General features: G+C 44.3%; 1 protein-coding gene across 1 annotated transcript in view; it reads right to left on the reverse strand.

The window, feature by feature from the left end:
* NDEL1 (nudE neurodevelopment protein 1 like 1) overlaps positions 1–16,417 on the reverse strand; it is a 55,122-nt gene extending 38,705 nt beyond the window's left edge. Inside the window, exon 1 of the mRNA XM_032280327.1 lies at positions 16,335–16,417. Coding sequence (XP_032136218.1) covers positions 16,335–16,337 — 3 coding nt within the window. The 5' untranslated portion in view covers positions 16,338–16,417. The remainder of the gene's footprint in view (positions 1–16,334) is intronic.
* Positions 16,418–16,803: the final 386 nt, after the last annotated feature.

Here is a 16,803-nt window from a genome sequence, read left to right on the forward strand (position 1 = left end):
ACCAATATAATTAGCTTATATTCTAAAGGGAAAGATAGACAGTAAGCAAATAGACTAATCTATTTCTGCCAGGTCATAAGAAATGCTATAAAGAAAAACAACCAGAGCAAAGGATAAAGTGTGGCAGGGCTGCTCCCTGAGTGAAAATAGGGCTTAATATTCATGGGATTCTCCGACTGCACACGGTGGCTCATGCCTGTAATCCCAGCACTTTGAGAGGCCGGGGTGGGCAGATCAGGAGATTGAGACCAGCCTGGCCAACATGGTGAAACCCCATCTCTACTAAAGATACAAAAAATTAGCCAGGTTTGGTGGCGTGTACCTGTAATCTCAGCTACTCTGGAGGCTGAGGCAGTACAATCGCTTACACCTAGAAGGCGGAGGTTGCAGTGAGCCGAGATCATGCCACTGCACTCCAGCCTGGGCAACAGGGCAAGACTCTGTCTCAAAACATATTTATGTTTATGGGATTCTCTTCCTCCATAAGTTGTCAAGGCCCTTAAAACAAAAGAGTGCAATGTAAGATGTAACCGAGATGCAAAATTTTAAAAGAACATAAAAGTAGGCCGGGTGTGGTGACTCGAGGCTGTAATCCCAGCACCTTGGGAGGCCGAGGCAGGCGGATCATGAGGTCAGGAGATCAAGACCATCCTGGCCAACATGGTGAAACCCCAGCTCTTTTAAAAATACAAAAATTAGCTGGGCATGGGGGCACGCACCTGTAGTCCCAGCTACTTGGGAGGCTGAGACAGGAGAATAGCTTGATCCCGGGAGGCGGAGGTTGCAATGAGCCTAGATGGGGCCACTGCACTCCAGCCTGGTGACAGACTGAGACTGCATCCCAAAAAAAAAAAAAAATATATATATATATATGGTATGTGCAGATGCCTTAAATAGAGAAATGCATCTTAATTTTTCATCATAACATTTGGCACTGAGTGAGCACTCAATAAATATTGGTGGTGTGAACGGCTTGCTGGGTGGTCCACAGAATGCCAGATCCTTCAGTCAGGAGACGAATTTCCCCTTCCAAGACGTTGGGTGTTTTTTTTGTTTGTTTTGTTTTTTGTTCTTGTTTTTGTTTTTGTTTTGAGATGGTGTCTCACTCTATCTCCCAGGCTGGAGTGCAGCGGTGTGATCTTGGCTCACTGCACCCTCTGTCTCCCAGGTTCAACTGATTCTCCTGTCTCAGCCTCCCAAGTAGCTGGCACTATAGGCCTGAGCCACCACGCTCGGCTAATTTTTTGTATTTTTAGTAGAGATGGGGTTTCACCATGTTGACCAGGCAGGTCTCAAACTCCTGGCCTCCAGTGATCTGCCTGCTTCGGCCTCCCAAAGTCCTGGGATTATAGGCATAAGCCACCATGCCCAACCTCCTTTCCAAGACTTTGAATAGTAACCAACTCATGTTTGATTCAAAAATGCTCACTTATGGTTCTGTCCCTGACCCTTGGCCCAGCCAGCCACAAACAGCCCAGCCTGGGCTATTCCTACACCATCTTAAAGGGAAAGGAGGTTCTATTTGTTGTCTTTATTACATCCTCAGTAGCTTCTGGAGCAAACAGAGCTCACTGACCACTCAAAGCGGCTCAGACTCCCAAACTTCAGCTCTTCCACCAGAGTTTGTCCCCACATTTTCCAACTCCAGTTGGCTGTTAAGTCAACAGAAAGGCTGGAATTGGGTAGAGATGGATTTGCTTTGCAGTATCTTAGGTTCCAAGCCCCCTCCACCTCCCTTCCCTTTCCACTGTTCCTGAGAATGTGGTCACTTCTGGCCCTTGGCCCCGTTGCCAGGAGGGTTCTTCACCCTGTGCAGGCCGCCAGGTATAGCTTGTTGAAAGGTGGTTCTTAGAGAAGAGAAAAATGACAACAATTTCGGTTGGGTTTGAAACAGGCCATCCTATGAAGGACCTGCCTTGGTGGTAGAAAGAAAAAGATTTTGTCCTTTCTTTCCAGGGGTAAACTGAAGTTTCAAGAGCCTTTAATTCCCTATTAGGTCTGCCAAGCCTTTTCTCACCTATTGGTGGAACCTGATGCCGTGCCATGCTCTATGAGTCTCTGGCTTCTCCTGATTTTTTCCCAGAAGACTACTTGAACTGCGGACTTCCTCCTGATCTGGAACCTCCTGGTTTTCCTGAATTCCCCAAGCTCCAGTCTTCACTATCATCCTTGGCTCCCATCCCAGCCACTTGACGGCCACAACCCACACCCCGGGGTGGCAGCTGCCTCCCAAGAAAAGGATGGCATGACACTGTTAATTGCTAAGTGGGTTAACACCTGGCAACCCCAAGGGCTGTTGACATCACACCTACATAAACAGTGTGACTATCCCTGGGAAAAATGATATGTGCTCACATAACTTTATATAGACAAGGTGGCACCAGGTGTACCTATTTCCAAACTAGACTAATGAAATGACAGGGCTGAAAAGAAATGGAGTGTTTCTTACCAGTCTAAGCTTATTAAGCAATTTCAGCTCGATTCCTATTACCGGGTAAGCCAATTAGTCAAAGTTGACAGGACCAAAAAGTCATGCTTCCAAACATTCAACGAACATTTAATGAGGGCCTGGCACTGTTCTAGATGCCAGGCATAGCACAATTAACAAAAGAAGTTAAATTCTTTCCTTCCGGGAGGTTTTCTAAAAATGAAAAAGAAGAAGGAAAATAGAAGGGAAACAGAAACAGATAGTGAGGCTGGGCTCAAGGGCTCACCCCCATAATCCCAACACTTTAGGAGGCTAGGTGGGTGGGAGGATCACTTGAGTTCAAAACTACCCAGTGTAACATGGTGAGACCATGTTACCATGCCAGCTAATTTTAAAATTAGCTGGCAAAGTGACACACACCTGTAATCGTAGCTATTCTATAGGTTGAGGTGGGAGGATGGCTGGAAGCCAGGGGTTTGAGGCTGCAGTGAGCCCTGATTGCACCACTGTACTCCAGCCCAGGTAAGAGAGCAAAACCAAGAAAGAAAAGAAACAGAAAGGAAGGGAATGGAAGAGCAGGGAAGGACAAGGCAGGGAAAGGAAGGGAAGAAGGGAAGTGAAGGGAAACACAGAGAGAGCGAAAGAGAGAAAAAGAGAAAGAAAAAGAAAGAAAGAAAGAAAAGAAAGAGAGAAAGAGAGAAAGAAGACAAAGAACCCTGAATATGTCAGCAGAAACAAGTACTAAGGAGACAAAATTAGCCAAGGTTTTTTAAAGTATTTTACATTTAAGGTGGCATCCAGGGCAGTGGCCATGATTTATTTATCTCTGGCCCCAATGCCTGGCATGTCAGGGACACTTAACATTTATTAAATGAATAAAAGCTTCTAATTAATTTTTTCTGAGACAAGGTCTCACTCTGTTACCAAGGCTAGAGTGCAGTGGTTCAATCTCAGTTCACTGCAGCCTCAACCTCCTGGGCTCAGGTGATCCCCCAACCTGAGGCTCTCAAGTACTTGGGACCACAGGCATGTGCCACCACACCCAGCTAAGTTTTGTACTTTTTGTAGAAATGGGGTCTCACTATGTTGCCCAGGCTGGTCTCAAACTCCTAGGCTCAAGCGATCCTCCCACCTCAGCCTTCCAAAGTGCTGGGATTACAGGCATAAGCCACTGAGCCTGGCCTCAAAGCACTTTTTTAGTTTAGAACTTAAATAAAGAACTTCCTGTTTGGAAACAAGCAATAAGAAGCAATTGACAAAATTTTTAAATGCAGATAGCTAAGAAACATGTGAATCATATCCTTCCTTAATCCTAATCAAACACATTCAAAGTAGGACAATGAAGAGAGTCCATATTTCATCCAACACATATAAAAGATTCTAAAACATTAGACTACAAATGCATACAAGAGCACCGAGAAGCTAGCGCCCTCGTGTAAAGGGCTGAGAAGGGTGTCACAGTTCTTGGTAGGCAGTGTAGCAGCCTATACCAAACGCTTAAAAATATGCAACCTCGGCTAGGCATGGTGCTTCATACCTGCGATTCCAGCACTTTGGGAGGCTGAAGCGGGTGGATCACCTGAGTTCAGGAATTTGAGACCAGGCTTGCCAACATGGGGAAATCCTGTCTCTACTAAAAATACAAAACTTAGTTGAGCATGGTGGTGCACACACCTGTAATCCCAGCGATTTGGGAGGCCAAGGTACACACACACAAAAAGGTGCAGCCTCTGTGATCCAGCGTTATACTTCTAGAAATTTACCTAAAGGGAAGTATTAAGGATGTGTGCAAATTGTCCAAGAGGGTGTTCATCAAAGCATTGTTTAGCAAAACATTGGAAACATCCCAGACTAAAGGACTAATGAAGTGGGATGATGTGACAGCTACACAGGGTAACAGTATCCAAATGATAACAATGTTACAGAAGAATGTTAATAAGGAAAATGTCCACAATATGCTGTTAAATGAATAAAGCAGTTAACTCAACAACACGTATGTGATCCCATCTTTGTAAAGTATACATACATTAGACATTAGACAGAGGGTCTGGGGACGTAAACACCAAATGAGGTGAGATCACAATCTAATCTCTCTCTCATCTGTTCTTCCTCCCTTTTTCCTTTTCCGTATTTATAATCAAAAAATGTCTTAAATGTGTAATTTTTTTAAAGCTTAAAAAATAAGAATGCATCCAAACTTAACAAAGCAAGATAATCTCCTATTTCCTAAGCCTATGGATTCAGGATCTGTTAAAAAAAAAAAAAGAAAAAAAAAAAGGCCGGGCACGGTGGCTCAAGCCTGTAATCCCAGCACTTTGGGAGGCCGAGGCGGGTGGATCACGAGGTCAAGAGATCGAGACCATCCTGGTCAACATGGTGAAACCCCGTCTCTACTAAAAATACAAAAAATTAGCTGGGCATGGTGGTGTGTGCCTGTAATCCCAGCTACTCAGGAGGCTGAGGCAGGAGAATTGCCTGAACCCAGGAGGCGGAGGTTGCGGTGAGCCGAGATCGCACCATTGCACTCCAGCCTGGGTAACATGAGTGAAACTCTGTCTCGAGGAAAAAAAAAAAAAAAAAAAAGCAGCCTTTCAGCCAAGTAACTCCAGCAGATACAGGAATGACCTGAGCACTCTTGTCAGTAAAGCTTCAGAAGGGTTCCCATTTCTGCAATACAGATCTCAGGAATTCACTCCCTTCTGCTATGACTCCCTAATTAGTCCAGCCTGATGTTATGTACAACTCCTTCCTTTTTTTTTTTTTTTTAGATAGCGCCTTGCTCTGTCACCCAGGCTGGAGTGCAATGGCATGACCTTGGCTCACTGCAACCTCTGCCTCCAGGTTCCAGCAGTTCTCCTGTCTCAGCCTCCCAAGTAGCTGGGATTACAGGCACCCACCACCATACCCAGCTAATTTTTGTATTTTTAGTAGAGATGGGGGTTTCACCATGTTGGCCAGGCTGGTCTCGAACTCCTGACCTCAGGTGATCCACCCGCCTCGACCTCCCAAAGTGCTGGGATTACAGGTGTGAGCCACCACGCCCGGCCTTTTATTTTTTTTTTATTTTTTATTTTTTTTGAGACAGAGTCTTGCTGTCAGCCAGGCTAGAGTGCAGTGGCCTGATCTTGGTTCACTGCAACCTCTGCCTCCTGTGTTCAAGCAATTCTCCTGCCTCAGCCTCCAGAGTAGCTCAGGTTACAGGAGTGCACCACCATGACTGGCTATTTTTTGTATTTTTAGTAGAGATGGGGTTTTGCTATGTTGATCAGGCTGGTCTCGAACTCCTGGCCTCAGCCAATCTGCTGGCCTCAGCCTGCCAAAGTGCTGGGATGACAGGCATGAGCCACCAGTCCGGACTACAATTCCCTCTTGTGAACATACATGCTGGCTCTCCAGTGTAAGTTTCCACCCCACGATCTTTTCAATTTCATACCTTCTAAACACCTGCTAACTGAACACATAACAATATCTGAGACTTTGAGTGGTAAAATTACCTGGGATGTCAACTATCGCTAATCTGGAATGTAGGGATTGCTTCTCTGGGAGGAGGTCACTTGTCTGGTGACCATTGTCTAAGTAAGAACAAAACAATACCCCAACCATTTAAAACTAAAACTTAATATGGTAAAATAACAGTCCATGGGATTGCAGAAGAAATTTCACGCTAGTTTTCATCCATCCCTGTATGATACAACACAAATCTAGATGTCTGCTTTGAAAATTACAAGGAGGTTTTATGGCCTTTACATGGAAAACATTTTCCACTCAAAAGTAGGTGGCAGGGCTTCTTCACTCAGGAGTGCCTGCAGGTGGATTTTTACTCACAAACACTGAATTGCAGACATGAAGCATCCCAGGTTCCATGTGAATCAAGGTAGAAATGCCCCTTCCAGGAGAGGGAAGCAGGCCAGGCAGAAGAGAAGACATTCACTGAAGTGCTGGGGGCAAGATAAAGGGGAGGCAGGGGGCTGGGCATGGTGGCACACGCCTGTAACCCCAGCTGCTTGGGAGGCTAAGGCAGGAGAATCACTTGAACCCATGAGGCGGAGGTTGCGATGAGCCGAGAGGGCACCACTGCACTCCAACCTGGGCAATAGAACAAGACTCCATCACACACACAAAAAAGAGTGGGGGTGGAGGAGGTCGGCAGGGGAGCCCTTTCTCCAAGCACAAGCACATTTCAACAGTTTTCTAAAGATTATGTGTTAACAGGATGGTTATTAACACCCTGATAAAAAGATACTAGAGCATTAGAGGAAGTAGTTTGAAAGCAAGAGGCCCAGAGACGTATAGAAGAGGATCACAGGACAAGAAGGCCCACCCTCCACCCCCGGCCGTTGCCGGCACCACCTTTTCTCAGGGCTCCCAGCCTGGTGTGAGCCATGCCTCGTGTTATTCACCTTGGCCAAATCAGCCCCATCCTAGGTGATTTTGTTAAAATGACTTGCCTTCTCTGGGCCTCAGCTTCTTCATCTATAAAATGTGCAGGTTGAAGCAGATGACACTGTTGGCAGTGAGTGAGTCAGGACCCACCCTGACATCTAGCCAAGCTGCATCCCGGTGGAGCAGAGAGCCCTTCCTCTCCTTGGCCAGTCTGCAGAACACGATGGCAGAGTCAGCCCTCTCCTGGGAGGGTACGGGTAATGACTAAGGATCGTCTTATTCTTGCCAGCGTTCCTTTCTATGCCCCAAGGAAATGCTGAACTTGCGGAATGAACCACTTCATGGGCATCTCAGGTCCAGGGCATTCATTTCTTGTGGCTACTATAATTACCACAAGCCTGGTGGCTTAAAACAACACAGATTTATTTTCTTGCACTTCTGAAGGTCAGGAGCGTCTAAACCGATACTTAGAGAGCTAAAATCAAGGTGTCAGGCAGTGCTGGTTCCTGCCGAGAGCTCGGAGAGAGTCAGTTTCTTGCCTCCTCCAGCTTCTAGAGAACACCAGCGCTCCTTGGCTTATGACTGCATTTGGCCTAACCGCTGCTTCCGTCAACATATTGCCATCTCTGACTTTGATAAGCTTCCCTCTTATAAGGACCCTTCTGATTACACTGAGCTGACCCAGATAGTCTCCCCATCTCAAAAGCCTTAATTTAATCATATCTGCCAAGTCTCTTTTGCCATATAAGGTAATACACAGGTTCTGGGGATTAGGATGTGAACATTTTTGGGAAGCTATTATTCTGCCTACCCCTTTCTGATGTTCCAGTTTTACCGCCTGCACATGATTTGCCATTTCTGCACGTCAAATTTGAATATTTATTTGAATTTACTCATTTATTTAAAGATTAGCTTAAATCTTCCATTAACCTCATTCTAAACAATCACCTCTATGAAGTCATAGAATTGATGTTGGTCGTATTTTCCCTAGCACTCCCTAAAATAAATACCTAACTACTGAAATTTCAAATGTGCCTCTCTTACCACCTAACATCAGTCTACCTGTCACCAGTAGTACATAGGCCATCACTTGGGGAATAAAAATATAGTCCAACCTAGTGAATTTACAGAAAAGGGTAATTTATCCAAGAATACACACCAGGAAAGAGCCAAGCTTCAGCTACACCCACAACTTCTGCTTCCTGTCTCCATGTTCATCAATGACAACTTGAAAATACGTCAGCTTTTCCTTAGTAGCATTCCTAACATTGATGATTCATACAATCTAGGGCTTGGTTCCCATTCTCTTACACTCATAGATGTTTAATATTTGAAAAATGGGGCTTCCTTTTTTTTCCCCTGTCAACCAGTATTCATGCATCTGACATATCCATATTAAACAGCAGCCTGTTTACTTGACCTGCATCTGGACAGCGTCCAGGCCCCAGGAAAGAATGAGCTGAGAATGGAGGTCAGTGGCCAGCGGTGACCTTGTAGTTTGCCTTTTGGCATCTCTCCCAGATGCAAATTGAACTTTGAAACCACTTTTGAGAAGCCAAGAGTCCTTTCTGTACACAGAGTGTGGGGTAATGTAATTGTCCCCTTCTTATATAACACTCAGCATGCAATAAAAAATAGCTGTCATTTGTTGAATATTTAGTATAGGACAGGCCCTGTATGAAGCGTTTTATTTTGTTTTTTTGAGACAGAGTCTCACTCTGCCACCCAGGCTAGAGTGCAGTGGCATAATCTGGGCTCACTGCAACCTCCGCCTCCAGGGTTCAAGCGATTCTTCTGCCTCAGGTTCCTGAGTAGCTAGGATTACAAGTGCACGTGACCATGCCTGGCTAATTTTTATATTTTTAGCAAAGATGGGGTTTCACCACGTTGGCCAGGCTAGTCTCGAACTCCTGAGCTCAAGTGAACCTCCTGCTTCGGCCTCCCAAAGTGCTGGGATTACAGGCATAAGCCACTACACCCAGCTTATTTTGTATTTTTGAGGGGGCAGCCTCCTGAACCAGAGTAGGCTCAGAGCACTTACTTCCCTAAGTGCTTAACAAACATCCTTCACAACAATCCTATGAAACAGCCATTAGTGTTCCCACTTTACAGATGAGGAAATCCAGTCCTAGAGAGGTTAAGCAACATCTCCAAGGTCACACGGCTAGTGCGACAAAGTCAGTATTCACAGAACCCTCAGACATAGAAGAGAACTTTGAAATAATCTGACACATGAGAAAATCAGGGAGATTAAGCAATCTGCCCAAGGATATCTGAGTCTGAGTTAGTGGCAGACTCAGGAACAGAATTCAGGTCTTCAGCTCTTAGGCCAGTCTGTCTTTGGATTTTTTTTTTTTTTTTTTTTTTTTTGAGATGGAATTTTGCTCTATCACCCAGGCTGGAGTGCAGTGGCATGATCTTGGCACACTGAAACCTACACCTCCTGGGTTCAAGCAGTTCTCCTGCCTCAGCCTCCCAAGTACCTAGGATTACAGGCACACACCACCATGCCTGGCTAATTGTTTTGTATTTTTAGTAGAGACAGGGTTTCACCATGTTTGCCAGGCTGCTTTCAAACTCCTGACCTCAAGTGATCCATCTGCTTCAACCTCCCAAAGTGCTAATATTACAGGCCTGGCCAGATTTTTCTCTCCTTTAAGCTATTACTTCTCAGGTGATCTACTTCTTTTTTTCTCCTCATTCCATCTCGTACTTCGTCATGGGTGCTTCTGGCCCTAGTCAGTTTCACTCTGATGCAAAACTGTGGAGGTATCTAATGCGGGTCCCAGAATGACCCTTCACAATCACGCCCTCTGACCCAGCAACAAACATGGAAAGTGCTAGAACATCTCCATGAGTCTGTATTCATTAAATTGGAATTTGTAATAAGTTAACCTGAAAAGAATTAAAGTTTGCCTTTATTCTTTTCCCCCCAAAAAAGAAATTGCTAAGCAGATACATGGTGGAAACAGTATTAGATGGGGTCACGATCAAGAAAGGAACTCATTAATCAAAATTTTAACCCAATAGGAACCTAAATATGTGTTGTTTAGGAGATTGGCTAAATAAATGATTATATATACGTTCAAAGAAATACTGGATGGTTCCTGGAAATGATGTCACAGAACAATGCATATGAGAACAAATTATGGTTTCCTAAGTTGAAAGCATGACACAAAATTACTTTTCTAAATATATGCTCGGAAAAAAAAAAGACTTGAAGGATATATTTATAAGTGGTGTCTGTCTCTGAGTGATTCATATTTTCTTTTTGGGTTTATCAGTATTTTCCAAATTTTCTACAGCAAATACTTATTAATTTTATCATCTAAGGGAAGAAAATCATCAAAAATTTTAGATGAAGTCATTAAGAATCACTATTTTCTGAAATCTGTGCTCTGAGACTACATATACAAGAAAACAAGGGATCAGGCCAGATGTGGTGGCTCACACCTGTTATCCCAGTACTTTGAGAGGCCTAGTCAGGAGGATTGCTTGAGGCCAGGAGTTCAAGACCAATCAGGGCAACATAGCAAGACACTGCCTCTATTTTTTTAAAAATGGCTAGGCGAGGTGGCTTGCCCCTGTAATCCCAGCACTTTGAGAAGCAGAGGCAGGTGGATCATAAGGTCAAGAGATCGAGACTACCCTGGCCAACATGGTGAAACCCCATCTCTACTAAAAATACAAAAATTAGCTGGGCGTGGTGCACATACCTGTAGTCCTCGCTACTTGGGAGGCTGAAGCAGGAGAATCACTTGAACCCAGGAGGCGGAGATTGCAGTGAGCCGAGATTATGCCACTGCACTCTAGCCTGGGTAGCAGAGTGAGACTTTGTCTCAAAAAAAATAAAAAATAGCCGGGCAAGGTTCTGTGTGCTTATAGTCTCACCACTTGGGAGGCTCTGGTGGGAGGATCACTTGAGCCTGGGAGGTTGATGCTGCAATGAACTGTGATCACACCACTGCACTCCAGCCTGAGTGACAGAGTGAGACTTCATCAAAAAGATAAAAGAGAGAGAGAGACAGGATAGGAGGAAGGGATCAGCCATAAACCTCTCTATAGAGCTGGCCACACATGAATATTAACAGTCATCCAGCCCCCGTAGAAAAATGAGCAATGGGACCGGGCAAGTTGGCTCGCGCCTGTAATCCCAGCACTTTGGGAGGCCAAGGCAGGCGGATTACGAAGAGATAGAGACCATCTGGCCAACATGGTGAAACCCCGTCTCTACTAAAAATGCAAAAATTAGCTGGGCACAGTGGCATGCACCTGTAGTCCCAGCTACTCAGGAGGCTGAGGCAGCGGTCAACGAACACCTAAGAAGACTCTCAGCTACATCATTAATAATTTTTAAACATAAATGAAAATGACAATGAGATATCTCGCTTTTTCCTTATCAGATTAGCAAATGTTAAGACAAATGACAACACCCAATGTTAGTGAAAGTGTAAGGAAGCCCACTCTCTCCTCCAATGCTGGTAGCAGTGAAAAATGCAGCAACCATTTTGGTTACCATGATGGATTAAATAACTGTATCTTCACTTCCTCTTGAAATCCCACCAGAAAAATAGACTGAACAAAAATTTTAAAAGCTATAAACCCACAGGGACAGAGGATAAGAAAGTTGACAACAGTGGGCAAGAGATGGCAACAGGATTTTGGAAGCTGGAAAGTGGATGAGTGAGTGGCAGCTGATGGGGTGGATCAGAAAAGGCTGAAAACCGAATGGCAACCAGAAGCCATTCCTCTAACTCCAAAAAGATGTGCCTTTAACTCCAGAAAGTCTCAGGAACTGGAGGTGCTACCTACTTCAAAAAGCAAGGTAGGGTGGGGCTAAAAACAGGAAGATCTGTTGAAACCTATGATGTATTCACAAAGTGTTTCAACACAGGCTTCACAGCCCAGGCAATCAACAAGTCAAGGCATCTACTTCTCTCCCACCCCAGCAGGAAAAGGAGGTTAGCTTTCTGGAGGAACTAAACCAGAGTAGCTCCACATTTGGGGAGACTGGGCACATCTGAGGGCAGAGTTAAGTCACTACACCATAAAGGGAAGAAGGATTTGGGAGAGAGGAAGTCTTTGAAGCTACATACAGAATGATGAGAGCCCCCCCCCCATTCCCTTATGGCCTCCCAGAATGTTAGCAGCCTGGCTTGTACCCTCCAGGCAGGAGATTGGAGCATTCTTCTGGGGGGCTCTCAGTCACATGGACTAGTTCCCCCATTTGACCACCATACACAGAGACCCAACGACCAAGGTCAGATACAGACACATGCATGGACACACACACACAGAGATACAAATGTAAATATCCTCCCATCAGCTTCTAGTTCCTTCATCATAAAAATGAACAATCAACAAGTAATCACCAAACATTTGAGGAAGCCTCCAATGTGAAAGATAAAACAAAATAGCATAAAAGAAATTCAAGGGCTTAAATATAATTCATAGATTCAGAAAAAGAAAAAAGAGAACAGGAGAAGTGGCTCATGCCTGTAATCCCAGCTCTTTGGGAGGCCAACGAGGGCAGATCTCTTGAGGTCAAAATACAAAAATTAGCTAATCATGGTGACACATGTCTGTAATTCCAGCTACTCAGGAGGCTGAGGCATGAGAATCACTTGAACCTGGGGAGCAGAGGTTGCAATGAGCCGAGATTGCACCACTATACTCCAGCCTGAAAGACAGAGCAAGAGTCTGTCTAGAAAAAAAGAAAGAAGAAAGAAAAACGAAAAAAAGAGGTTCTGCAGCAATAGACACAATGCAGGGAGCAGAAGTAAGCTGGAAAAAATGTTTAATATCTTCAGAGAAATAAACAAAGTCATTACATCATGAAACAAGAACATGGGGCTACAAAAAAAGAAATGAGAACAAGAGCCCTTTTTAACAAACAATGAGGGGCCAGGCTCATGCCTGTAATCCCAGCACTTTGGGGGGCCAAGGTGGGCACATCACAAGGTCAGGAGATCGAGACCATCCTGGCCGACATGATGAAACCCCGTCTCTACTAAAACATAAAAAATAAGCCGGGCGTGGTGCATGCCTGTAGTCCCAGCTACTGGGGAAGCTGAGGAAGGGGAATTCCCTGAACCCAGGAGGTGGAGGTTGCAGTGAGCTGAGATTACGCCACTGTACTCCAGTCTAGTGACAGAGCAAGACTCTGTCTGAAAAAAAAAAGGAGGGTTGAAATTAAAATATTCATATGAAGAGCATGACTATTAAATTGAGAAAATCTTCCAAAACAGGAGGAAAAAAGACAGATCACCCAAATAGAAGATTAAAGGAAGAAAATGAGAGGATAAACCCCAAAGTCCAATATCTAAATGATAGGATTTCGGAAAGCAAGAACACAGAAAGTAAGGAGGAGGGAATTATTTTAAGATAACAATTCAAGAGATTTTTCCAAAATTGAATAACATGAGCACCCAGATTGAAAGGGTCTCCTGATGTAGCACAATCAATGAAAAAACACCCACAGATGACAAAACACCAGGACAAGTACAAAGGATCCTGAATCATATATAGCAGAAGACTTCAACAATAAACGAGAAGCTTGAAGACAAGGAAGCCTTGCCTTTAACATTCAGAGAAAAAAATCAGTATTCTAAATCAACCAGTATTCTAAATCAAGCCAGACCTTTCAGCAAGTATAAGGATAGAATGAAGGCCTGTTTCCAGATACTCAAAACCTAACAAAATTACCTCGTATAGGCCAGGCATGGTGGCTCACGCCTGTAATCCCAGCACTTTGGGAGGCGGAGGCAGGTGGATCACAGGTCAGGAGTTCAAGACCAGCCTGGCCAAGATGGTGAAACCTCGTCTCTACTAAAAATACAAAAAAAATTAGCCAGGCATGGTGGCGGGCACCTGTAATCCCAGCTACTCAGGAGGCTGAGGCAGAGAATTGCTTGAACCAGGGAGGCAGAGGTTGCAGTGAGCCAAGATTGCACCACTGCACTCCAGCCTGGGCAACAGAGCAAGACTCCATCTCAAAAAAAAATTACTTCTTATAATTGGAAGATGCATGTCACCAAAACAGGTAAGAAAACGAAGAGGAAAATGTGAGATCCATACAAACAGACAAGTACTGCATGATTCTCATCTGAGGTCATCAGAAGAGTGAAATTCATAAAAACAGAAAGTAGGATGACAGTTGCCAGGGCCTGGGAGGGAGGGAGAAGGGGGATCAGTGCTTGATGGGTACAGAGTTTCAGTCTGGAAGATGAAAAGTTCTGGAGATGGGTGGTGGTGAGCGTGAGCACAACAATGTGAGCACGCTGAATGCCACTGAACTGTACACTTAAAAATGACTAAAATGGTAAACTTTGTGCTACATATATTTACAACAATAAAAAGTGTAAAATGGGACAGGTGCATTAAAAATGTAAAATGGGTGGCTCACGCCTATAATCCCAACACTTTGGGAGGCTTGAGTTCCAGAATAGCCTAGGCAACATAGTGAGGCCCTGTCTCTACAAAAAATACAAAACTCAGCCAAGTATGGCAGCACGTGCCTGTAATCCCAGCTACTCAGGAGGCTGAGGTAAGAGGATCACCTGAGCCCGGGGAGGTCCAGGCTGCGATGAGGTGTGATTGCGCCACTGCATTCCAGCCTGGGCAACAGAGCGAGACTTAACGCAAATACAAATAAATAAATAAATGTTAAAACTATAAAGTGGTGAAATATATATATATACTAATTTATATATTATATATATCAATTATATATTTAATTTATGTATATTATATATATTTAATTTATATATATAAATGAAAAAGTGTCAAAACCTCATCTCTACAAAAAATACAAAGAATTAGCCAGGTGTGGTGGCATGTACCCGTGGCCCCAGCTACTTGGGAGGCTGAGGTGGGAGGATGGCTTAAGCCCCGGACTTTGAGACTGTAGTAAACCATGATCACACCACTCCACGCCAGCCCAGGCAACAGAGCAAGACCCCATCTCAAGGGGAGGAGAGGAGACGGGTGGGGAGGGGAGGGGAAGAGTGGAGAGGAAGGAAGGGAGGGCGGGAGGGAGGGAAGAAGGAAGGGAGAGAGAGAAAAGGGAATTCCTAAGATGACGTTAAGGGGTATCCCAGGACAACATTCAGCAGTCTGGGGGAGAAACCAATCCAGGTGGGAGCACCAGGCAGATGTCTCTGAGGAATAAGAGAAAGAAAAGGAGATAGAGACTGAGAGATAATCTAACGTGTTTGATCATATTGCCAGCAATTTTATAGCTCTGTTGGAGAAGAATCAGTGATATGTATCTAAAAACTAACAAATGAGGGCACAGTGGCTCAAGCCTGTAATCCCAGCTACTTGGGAGGCTGAGGTGGGAAGATCTCTTGAGAACAGGAGTTTGAGACCAGGCTAGGCAACATAGCAAGACGCTGTCTCAAATAAATAAATAAGATGGCATGACATTTCTTAAGGGAATCTGGACAAATCAAAACTAAGTATATGTACAACCTTTCACCTAGCAATCCAACACCTAAGGATTTATTCTAAGGAAATAATAGGACTAGCATGCAAAGATGTATATTCAATGGTGTTTGGTGCAGCACTGTTTATTATTGAAGAAATACATTGGAAACATCCTAAACACCCATCAATAGGAGACTGATTTAATAAATCCTAGTACAGCCACACAATGGAATACTACACAGCTGTTAAAAAAGACAAAGTAGATAATTATGAATTAACAAGAGATGACACTCAAGAGATATTAAGTGAAAAAAGGTTACAAGACAGTAAGTAGAATTTGACATAAAAATATTCATTTAAAAGTCTAGATGTCTATGTGCCATAGTATTAATCTTTAGAGATAGAATTATGCAAAGACTTTCAATTTCTCTGTACTGTTTAAATTTTTATCAGCTATTATATTGTCAGGAAAAATCATCTAGTTCCGTTTGCAAAATGAAATAAAAGTAACCCCAAACCCTGAAGAATACAATCATACAGTTTACAAAACACCTTCACAACCATCACTCTGCTTAATTTTACAAAAGTCCAAAAAAAAAAGATGTCTTATATTTTATAGATGAGAAAACACTTTCAGAGGGAAGCAAATGGTCCATGAGCAATGAAGCCAAGGTGCCAGGACATCATGGCAAGCCCCTAACTTGGTTAGCTCAGCATGACTTCAATCTACCGCCCTGACTGTCTCTAGCTCCAGATAAACCTGTCGGAACCCTATGAGCTCCCTCTGCAACCCAGAAGAACGCTATCTGGGCACTTCAGGAAATAGAAAACCAAGTCAAGGTGATCAGACTCTCAGGGGAAAATGTGGTAGATGATGTGGTTTCAGGAAGCCATCAAAGCCATCTCCTTGTGTCACCCAACCCCCACCCCAAAGGGACATAGCCAACTTTCCAAACAGACCTCAGTATTTGACAATCCCCCTGCCTCATGGGCAGAAAGGGTCCTCAGACATCAGGAGCCCCCCATTCTAGCATTTCTCAGGCAAACCCTCATGTGGCCCAGACCGTCTCCAATCAGCCCTTTCCTCCCAATGTACCATGTCCTGGGTCCCAGGCCTCAGCAGATCAGATCCACGGCAGCAGACAGGGGCCCACGCTGAACTTGCTGAAACAAAGTAAAAGTCAGTAAGAAGAGCGAAAATCACCGTCCAAACAAAGATACCCAAGGACCGGATGTGGGGTAGAGCCAGGAAGGCTGATGAGGCAACCCTGCCTGCCTCGTCACTCAGCTGGAGTTGAGCAAGACTTCAGTGCTTCGAGAGGGAAAGAAGAAATTCAAGTCCTAACTTCTCAGCCAGGCCTCCCTATCTTCCCTGCATGTGTAGTTTGGTCTTCTGGAGAGACGTCCTGGTGCTTCCTCCACTTTCCTGCCTCCATCCCTGTATTTGGAGGGTGAAGACAAGGGGAAGAGCTGCCACTAGTTAACGCGGGGAGACAGTGGATGTCAATATTGTTTGTCTCTCCATGAAAGCCCAGCACACAACGTGGTAATAAGAGAATGAGCTT

The sequence above is a fragment of the Sapajus apella genome, unplaced genomic scaffold (assembly GCF_009761245.1).
Source record: "Sapajus apella isolate SASKATOON/1434 unplaced genomic scaffold, GSC_monkey_1.0 scaffold12, whole genome shotgun sequence".
NCBI lineage: Eukaryota > Metazoa > Chordata > Mammalia > Primates > Cebidae > Sapajus > Sapajus apella.